Source organism: Nelumbo nucifera, chromosome 1 (genome assembly GCF_055504915.1).
Source record: "Nelumbo nucifera cultivar China Antique chromosome 1, China Antique-T2T, whole genome shotgun sequence".
NCBI classification, from domain to species: domain Eukaryota; kingdom Viridiplantae; phylum Streptophyta; class Magnoliopsida; order Proteales; family Nelumbonaceae; genus Nelumbo; species Nelumbo nucifera.
The window spans coordinates 189354534-189364715 of NC_142649.1; the positions used below are offsets into that span (position 1 = coordinate 189354534).

The 10182-nt window shown below is 34.6% G+C and overlaps 1 protein-coding gene across 2 annotated transcripts; it reads left to right on the forward strand.

The window, feature by feature from the left end:
• Positions 1-1501: 1501 nt before the first annotated feature.
• Positions 1502-9346, forward strand: LOC104596199 (ATPase GET3A). 2 transcript variants are annotated; one of them, XM_010257266.2, is made up of 8 exons: positions 1521-1658; positions 1766-2115; positions 2654-2778; positions 5898-6048; positions 7675-7782; positions 8451-8589; positions 8700-8815; positions 8888-9346. In XM_010257266.2, exons 2-8 carry the CDS (start codon positions 1855-1857, stop codon positions 9062-9064), a joined length of 1077 nt encoding a protein of 358 aa, XP_010255568.1. In that variant the 5' UTR covers positions 1521-1658; positions 1766-1854; the 3' UTR covers positions 9065-9346. The 2 variants fall into 2 exon arrangements, with proteins under 2 accessions (XP_010255569.1, XP_010255568.1); XM_010257267.3 differs by lacking the exon at positions 1766-2115 and having other exon boundaries at positions 1502-1658.
• Positions 9347-10182: the final 836 nt, after the last annotated feature.

The following is a 10182-nucleotide window of genomic DNA, read 5'->3' on the forward strand; positions in this document are numbered from 1 at the left end:
GTTTTTTTTTTTAATTTTTTTACAAGACGATTTTCTTTGCCTCTTTCTTTGATTGCATGCATATTTAGCTCCATCTCAAAGTGAAATTTTGGATTCGATTTTCTATTTTTTCCTTGGTTTTTCTAGTTTGGTGGGTTTATCGCCAATTTTTTTTCTGTGTTTAAGGTTACTTTGGATTTATCATTCATGGTTTTAGAATCCCTTGCAATGTCCACCCTTCCCATGACTATAACTACAAAGTTGTTTTGTCTAATTATTGACATCTAGAAAAAACAACCCATAAACAGAAACTAATGAGTTTCAAGACTTAAGTACTTATAATTGCAAGTTTCTTATTAAAAAACTATTGTCTTTTTTAACGTAGCAAATAACAATGTTACAATTCCATTCCAACCCTGCGAAGCAGGGCCCCTCCGCTAGTTGTTCTTTATTTGATATGGCAAGTTAACACATTAGATGAGAGCTTTAGCCATGTCAGATTGGTTGATGTTGAATCAAGATGCGATTCTAGAAAGTAGAAACGTCAAAATGATGTTTCCCCTGAAAAGATGAATCCTAATTCTTGAGGATAAAATGTTGTTGCAGCGTTTTTCAAATAAACGGGCAAAAACAGTTGATTTTCAAAAATTCCTCATGATGTAGTATCAATGCCACATCAGCAAAAATGAATCATTTGAAAAATGCTTCGATGCCAAACACCCAATAAGTCATTTTTATTTTGTTTTGTTAATAAAATGAAATATTTATTCATTTTTTATTTAATTTAGTAACTATACATAATATATGAATCCAATCTGATTCTGATCATAATCTGATGCATAATATTCATTTCGATATTTTCCTAAAAAATATTCTTTTCGGTCTGAATATTAATGGTTTTTATAGAAGAATATTAATGGGGTTGGATTAAATTGCTAAAACCTTCCCGCACAAATTTTTATGGATAAATTGTTAAAACCTCTCATAGTCTTTTGGGCATAGTTGGAAGTGGAAGTACACTCCTTTTGTTAGAATCTTCTAAAGAGATATGAAAATGTTTAAAATACTTATGGGGTTACTTTTGATCAAAATGTCTATTTTTTAAATTTTCTCCTCATATGAATCATTAGCCCAAACCCTTCAATCTCCTTCCTGAAATTGAATTATTTTATAAATTTGTCTATATCAATCGCTCAAAGATGAAATTGCAACTTTAAATTCTCTATTTTTTTATTTATAAAGTTTATATTGTTTTTTAACTAACCTCAATAGTAATTATATGTATATTTTAAACATTTTCATGCATTTTATTAGAGTTGGAGGATTATAAGCAACGGTAAGAAACTTAAAAGAAGGCTTCAGGAAAAAAATTCCACTCGAGTTTATTAACACTTGCCAACACCATGTCATGCTTTACATCGGCAATATCTCCCATTCTTGTATTTATTACTCGTACGGAGATATTTTCAATAGGGAGTGAGATGTGTCTGTGAGGCGCGCGTTGTGAGGAACATATCCCAATTCGCTTAAACTCAAACACAAGCTCCTGAGCATCTGTCCATAACCCGTATATCCCACGCCCCACCTGTGCGCGTTACCACGGAAACCAGATGGTTTGCCGCTGTAACCTTGGAAACAAATCATCCTCGGCTGCTACATCTACTCTGGCTACTACTACCGTGAGCTATTCTTTCTATTTTCTTTCTCGAAACTTAACTAGAATTGTCTATTTTCTCGAATTAGTCTAGTAAATTGTTCGATTTCGTCTGGGTCTTGCTGTTTTTAGAATAAATTTAAGAACCAAAAGAAGAGCACACAGAGGAGGATTAGGGAGAGCAAGAGAAAAGACAGAGAGGGAGACGGAATTTTCTGGTAATGGCGACGGATCAAGGGATACCAGAAGGAACGGTGCAGAACATATTGGATCAAGAAAGTCTTAAATGGGTTTTCGTTGGGGGGAAAGGTGGTGTAGGCAAGACAACTTGCAGTTCGGTCTTGTCGATTCTTCTTTCTAGGGTTCGATCCTCTGTTTTGATCATATCAACCGATCCAGCTCATAATCTAAGCGATGCATTTCAGCAGCGATTCACCAAAATGCCCACTTTGGTCAATGGATTCACCAATCTATACGCCATGGTATCTCTTCAAATTAAAGAGTCGCTTTTCTGAATTCGATCCGTCTCACTTGTACTTTTGTCTTCTTTATTACTAGAAGCCAATCTCTTGATTTTGTTCAAGATTTGGTTTTCGATGAATTAGGAATTTCCGTTTCGTGTTTACTTTTTTTTTTTTTTAATTTAATTTGTTTGATTTCCGTGGTTTGCTATGTTGTCCAAGTTGTGGCATTGGTTGGATTTTGTGTACTTGATAACAAATTCGTGCTTTGACGGTTTGACGAATTCTGTTGATGCTCATTTCGTATCTTAATTTTCAATAATTTCCTTTTTTATTAACAAATAGGAGCGAATCCATATTGCTTCAAAATGTCAGAGAAGTCATGTCTATTTGTCCGTCTCTTTTATTGGAAAAAGAGTTGAATGTTTCTATGCTTCTCCTCCACTGTAATTTACCTGTATACCGTTTATGATGGAATGCTGGCAAGTTCACCTCTTGAGTGTTTTGAAGCCTTTATATCAATATTGTATCGAAGCAAATTTTTGATGATTTTTGCCAGGAGGTGGATCCCAATGTAGAGAACGAGGACTTGACCAATATGGAAGAGATGGATAGCTTTGTTTCTGAGTTAGCAAATGCAATTCCTGGTATTGATGAGGCTATGAGCTTTGCTGAGATGCTTAAGTAAGCTCTTCTTTCTTTTTATTTCCAAAATTTGTTTACTTGTACTCCTTATTTGATGCAATTTTGTTAATTAGGAAACTGACTGAAAATTATAGTGAGAACTGGAAAACATTTCATTTTGATCATTATTGCCCTAACAATTGCACAGGATGGATGAGTAACTAGGGTAAGAACAATTAGTGGAGATGATTCCAGGAAAACAAAGATGGTAGAGAGACAAATGAGTTTTCAATTAACGTAGATTTACAAGACAAATGAGTTTCCAATTAAAGTTGATTCACATAAAAGTTTAGCACTGACTTGATATCCTTAAGGTTTTGAGTTAAAGGGTTTGGAGGGAGAATAGTGAATGATATTGGAAACAACATAGTTTTAATTGATGGGACAAATGCAGGGTAATATTTTTCTTTTACTCTTTTTTCTTCTGGTGGAGGGGGCCAGGGGGATTATTGTTTTTTTGAGAAAAAATATAGGGTTTTATTTATAGATTCATTTACATTGAGTGGATTTAGGACTGAAATAATGTTCTTCAAATGCTGTGCTTAGTATTTCTTTCTTTCTTTCTTTCTTTTCTTTTTTTTTTTTTTTTGGGTTTGAGGTTACTAGGCCCTTCTTCATCTATAATTCTATATTAGCAAGTAAACCCTTGCAATGCATGGGGCTGAATAGAAATTTGGTTAGGTTTAGGTTGGCAAATTTGGGTTTTGACATCACATTGGATCCACACCAAGGTTCATGTTTATACCCCTGCTTTATTAGAGAACATCAAAAGGGGGTTTAGTGAGATCGAAGAGGATATGAGGGGTTTTTTTATGGGGGGGGGATTGAATCTAAAAATAAAAGATCTAAGAGAATTTTTTTTTTGTAAGTTCTTTTATTTTAATAATTGGATCTAAAAATAAATAACCACATGTGAGGAATGAGAGGAGGATATCCATGTGAGCATTGAGATAAGAGGATTCTTAGCCTCCTCCTTTTCTCTATATAAAATAGATATGGGTGTAGTAGAAACCAGACTTGCATTCATAGAGCTTTGGGTGTACATTCGGTCAGTTTGGTTAGAACCACTGACCTAATCGACGACTTTTCGGTTTGACCATCTCTCCCAACCGGACTGAACCAAACTAGAGTCTAGAACCGAACCGATCCTAACTGAATTCAGTTCGGTTTGGTTCGGTTTTTAGTTCAGTTTTAATAATTAATGAACAATTAATTATTAGTCTTTAGTATAGGTTTAAATAATTAGTCTAGGTCTTAATGAACAATTAATACAACTACACTTACATTCATTTCATGAACAATTTAATGACTAATTATTAAAACAACTATACTCATTCTTCACAAACAATTAATGAATAATTAATAATTAGTCTAGGTTTTAATACTTTAGTTTTTTAGAGTCTCTAGACAATTAATTAATTATTATTAATTAAAAGGTAGAATGGGCCTAAAGCTGTAAAGCACAATGGGGAATTGCAAATTGGCCATTGGAAAAGGTAACAATTATTAATTAATAAGTGTAAAGTTTTAAATAGAATATTATATATTTAATAGACTTAATTATATACAACCACTAGTTCGGTTTTTGGTCCAGTTCGGTTGAAAATCTCAACCAAACCGAAAACCGATTTTTTAAAGAAACAAGAATCAAACTGAACCCACACCCGAATTAACCGAACCGAACTAGCTTATTTGGTTTGGTTTGGTTAGGTTTTCAGTTTATCATCTGAATTTGAATACCCCTAATAGAGCTGAAACTTTAATAATTAATATGCATCTTTGTTGAGAGTTTGAACCTTGTATATCTTTTTGACAAGGAAGGGGGGATCATAAATTTGGTGTAATTAGTGTCTACCATGTTTGATGGTGGCCTGACACTTTCACTCTCTGGACTAGTTATTGTGTCTTCATCTAGAATAGAGACAAGGATTGAGTTTTCTTTTATATTGTATGGTATATACAATTATACATGCAAGTTCACAAAATAACCTTTTGGTACAAGTAGTATACAACAAGACTAGCTTGAATATTAGGTGTATATAATGAAGGTGCTAGATAGCTTAGCTGGTGAAGTCTTGGGAAGTTGAACCTGAATCCTAGGATTTATGCTCAATACAATCTCTTTTTCGCCTTTCAAAAAAAAAAAAAAATGCAAGTTCACAGAATAACATTTTGGTACAAGTAATATACAACAAGACTAGTTTGAATATTAGGTATTATATAATGAATATGCTAGTTAGGGTTGAGGCTGAGGAGGATTGTAAAGTGGTGATTGGGTGGATGTTAGATGGTGGAGCAGGCCTTTGATCTCTGCATCTGTTCATTAGGGAGGCTAGATCCTAGATATCCACAAAAAACATCACGTTCAGATGGATCCAAAGATCAGCCAACTCTAGCAGATTCATTACCTAGAGGAATATACAAAAAGAGTTGTTTTGGAGGCCTGAATTTTGTGCTAGACTTTGGGGTGTCCTGTGTTTTGGCAGGCTGATCTGCTTGACCTAGTTTTTCTTTGTTTATGATTTATTAATAGATTTTCTTGATCTTGATATTACTGATAAAGGAGGGGTTAAAAATACTTTAATTATTCTCAAGCTAAGAGATTTAATGCTTTATTACATGATTAACTCCAGCCTTGAGATAAGTTCTCTTACCAAAAAAAGTTAAAAAAGATAAGTGGTTAACAAGGGACATGGTGATAGGAACTCATTGGGTACCAAGGGTTGCAAATGGCCAGGCTGATTCTCTAGCTAAGCAAGGGTTAAATAGGGACCAGTTGTGTTGGGCTCAATTGCAATAATTTGTAATTAGTTGTATTGGGGTGAGGTAGTTAGTTCTACCTCTCCCTGGGACATTGAACTTGTACATAACTTCTGTTCATGTATTAATGAAATTTTGTTACGTATAAAAGAATTGAAAGAAAATAGATTAGTTCTTTTGCTCAAATACTCACATCCTAGTTACTTTTTTGATGTTTATATCCATCCTTGCTTCTTTATTATTTCTAGATCCATGATATGATTGCTTGTCTCGATCACATTTATGCTTGCCATTTTCTATACTGGTAGGCATGTCCATACACTGATCTTAGAATCTTTATACCACTTTATTTCTTACAGATTAGTGCAAACAATGGATTACTCTGTTATCGTGTTTGATACAGCTCCAACTGGCCATACATTACGTCTATTACAATTCCCATCAACATTAGAAAAGGGGCTTGCGAAAATGATGTCTTTGAAAAATAGGTTTGGTGGAATATTGAGTCAGGTATTTCTTTAAATCTTGCAAGAGTATAATTCCAAACTAATATTGTAGCTAATTGGGAAATGTGAATTTTAGATTTTTCTTTTTGTTGGTCTTGGTATATTTTGGAATCCTAGTCTTCAATGCAAATTTCTATGGCACTGAAGTCTCACAGGATGCTGGGATGAATAAGATATTAAGATGAAGTGGCCTATCTGGTAAATTTGAGATCTATGTCTCAATTATTTAAAAGGTGTGCCTAGGTGCACAAGTAAGGCACATTTCAATGTATGTGCCCCACTTGAGCGTGAGTGTAGCCCCTTTGAAAAGGTGTGCACCTAGTGTGCCTAATGCCTTGGCTCAAGCATGCACCTTAGTTCACATAGTGGTTTGGCCGAAGGTGGATGGTTGATCTCATAGAATTAGGAATGCAAGGTGTTTAACATCACATTAGCTACCTGAAGTAATGCAATTGGGAGAGAAAAGATTGAAAGTTTTCATGTTTGAATTATTGAGTGCTTGAAAATGTTTCATATGTTTGGTTTTATTTCTACAATTTCACTTTGAACATATTTTATATGTTATGTTCATGTATTTTAATTTAAGTCAGATTTAAAACATATAGTTTCTTTTAAAATTCAACTTGTATTTTTAATTTTAATTGTTTTATTTTTTTTTAAATATTGCATCTGGCTTCAAAAAGGTGTGCGCCTTACCTTGCACCTTAGGCACAAAAAGCCCCTTCCGCATATCTTGTGCCTGCACTTTTAAAAAGCCCCTTCTGCTCTGCCATACCTTGCACCTTAGGCACAAAAAGCTCCTTCTGCATATCTTGTACCTTGCACCTTTTCCATTTACAGAAGTTCATGATTTGGGACCTTTTTCACAGAGAAGCATCTATGTCTATATTTAGTTACTTTCTATCAACTTATCTCTTTTGTCGAACATTCCTTTGTTACTTACCTCTTTTCTGTTTTATTCCGTAGCTTGTTGACCCATTTTGGGCCTTCCATTTTCATGACTTGATCCCGTTCTAAATTCTATTCCGTCTATTTCGTCTCCTCTTGCTATTCTATCTTGATCTTTTCTTCTCATCTATTTCGTCACCTCTTGCTATTCCCTATATGGTGTCAGAGCAGGAGCTCTGATCAATCTCCGTCCAGCCATCCTTTTCTCTTCTTATATATGTATATATATATATATATATATATATATATATATATATATATTTGATTTTTGGGTTCAAGAAACAACTTTGGACTGAGGTAGGACTTCCTTTTTCCTGTTCTCTCCTATTCCCTTTAGTTGTGGTACCAAGGGAACTATTATTTGAAGTGAGAACCAATCTACAGTGGAAGTTTGTGAGAATTCTCAGTATGGCAAGTTCTGTGGATCATGTGATTTTTTATTTGCAGAGGTGTGTGCCACTGCAGGTTAGTATGCCAAGAGGTATTGCAGTGACTTGGGAAGTGTGTTTTCTCTGCCCAGGAATGTTGGGAACTGGTGTTAATCTCTTGTTGGGATAATTCTAGTTTTGTTGAATGTTGATCTCTAGTTACTGCAGAATTGTTTGGTTTCTACTGAAGTGTTACTTCAGTTCATACAGTGCAGTACCAGCCTGTCTGAGAGTGTCACCAACTTTTTGTACAGATGTCTCGTATTTTTGGTGTTGATGACTTTGGCGAGGATGCAGTCCTAGGAAAGCTTGAGGGTATGAAAGATGTGATTGAGAAAGTGAACAAGCAATTCAAGGATCCAGTAAGTTCCAGTAATCCATTTCCCCTCCCTCCAATGATGATTGACCTTCAAGTACATGATATGGGTTCATTTTAAGAACAGGAAATACTTCTGAAAAGCTAAAATCAGAGAGTTTGTTTGCTGAGTATCTGCAATTTTCCAACAATTTGGAAGTATTCTTTCATTACTTCTATTGCTTCTCATTGTGACAAAAAATAATTGGTTCTAATATATAGGAGCTTTAGTTTCCGACTTGGGCATGGCACTCCATGTTGAACAATTCATGTGCCAGAGGTTGAAATTGTTTGCAATGGAGCAAGTGTCATTGAAATTGAGCATTATCACTTTGAATTTCTTAATGGATGTTTAACTTTGACAACTATATTGAAGTACTTTTAGAGTGATACAATGTAATTCCCTCAATTCAGAGATATGGTGACATACTATGCCATTCATCATCATCATCATCAAAGCCCTTTTACATCTATGGTAACTCTATTGCTGTTCAAAAGGTGTTAACATTTGTAAAATCTCCAAAATGGTTTCATGCGAACCACTCATAACCTGCATAATACTTGTCATTCTACCTTTTTGTTTATCTTGTTTTTGATAACCAATACTATTATCTCTTTGATGCTTTTGAAAAAAAAAAAACCTTCTTGGTCTGACCATAAATGTTCAATAAACAGGACTTGACAACTTTTGTCTGTGTTTGCATTCCGGAATTCCTCTCTCTTTATGAAACAGAAAGGTTGGTGCAGGAGCTTACAAAGTTTGAGATTGACACTCACAATATCATCATTAATCAAGTACTTTTCAATGAAGAAGGTGCAATTTTGTCATCTTCATTCAAATCAACAGATGGGTTTGAGATTGACATTCAAAATAGAGCTAATGAACCCTTTTATTTTTATTTTTTTTGGTCTGTGTGTGTCTAGCCGTTGAATCCAAGTTGCTAAAAGCTCGAATGAGGATGCAACAAAAATATCTGGATCAATTTTACATGCTGTACGATGACTTCCACATCACCAAGTTGCCATTGCTCCCAGAAGAAGTGTGTCCACACCCTACAGAAAATCCTTTCTTCTTGGTTTTCATCCCTTTATGACAAATTTGTGCTTTCCAGGTGTGTGGTGTAGAAGCTTTGAACAAATTTTCACACAACTTTATAACGCCTTATCAGCCATCTATCACAAGAGGTACAGCAGAAGAACTTGAGCAGAGAGTTTCCATCCTAAGGCAACAGTTGGAAGATGCTGAGGCAGAGCTAGACAGATTGAGAAAAGGAAAGCAGATTCTCTAATACAACCAAACAACATGATTCTGAAGCTGAGCAGAACTGGGAGAAGCAAAGCGAGAGGCCTGATCCTACTATTTAATTGTCTGTTCCACCTGATGAATTTCTTATATTTGCAAACCAATGGCTGGCTGGCTGCCAATGGAAGTAACCATTTTTTTATGCTCCAAGGTGAGAACTATATATCTTGTGTACTGCCATCCAGATTCTGTTTTGGTGTGGGAGGCAGAATTGATCTATAAACTAGTTTTCTGATGCAATTATTATAATCAGTTGGAGGTTTCATCATTTTTTTATTTTGGTATCATTAACCATGAATTTTATCAAAGGATCAAAGTTAAGAAGCAAATACAATAGAAGAATGCAGTCAATGATAGATAAATCCTCTTATCTCTCCCCTCGAGAACCTTTCTTTTTCTTACAATTGTGCCCAAAATAGTTGATCTTTCCCCACCCCTTATTTGGCTAATGTATCAGCCAGGTATATTGTCAAACTATATACTCTACCTTTTTTTTTTTTTAATCTTTTAATAGTTAAATAGTTAAACACTTGATATGGATTTTTCACCAAAGAAAGAAAAAAGATATGGATGTACAACCTTATATAATTTGAGGGGTTCATCTTTATTTTCACCATTAGTTAAGTTCAGGTTCATGTCACTTGTGATTGGAAATTTGGATTTGGTCAACCCCTAAGGCTCAGTTTGGAAGGAGTACTAATACAAATATGTACGGTACAACTACATTAAAAATAATACAAAATATAAGATTTTGCACTCTACATATTTTTATTTGTACTCCTTACAAATGGAGCCTAAAAATAAATAATGGAAGTAATCTGCATCTTTTTCTTTTTCCCTTTTCAGTTAAATCTACTATAGAACTCCAAATAAAAAGTACAATTAGAAGAGGAAAAATTTAAAACCTTCAGCTCCTCTCAATAGACAATCATGGTGCGAGTAAAAACAATGCAATCTTCATTGCTCTTAGTTTTGCATGTTAACAAAATGGAAACATCAGTAATTTATTGCAAGGTTTAAAATATTGATACACCTAATACGTCGAATCCATACACATTCTGGTCCCTTTTTTTTTTTTTTGCAACCGGTTCAGGGGGGCCGGTT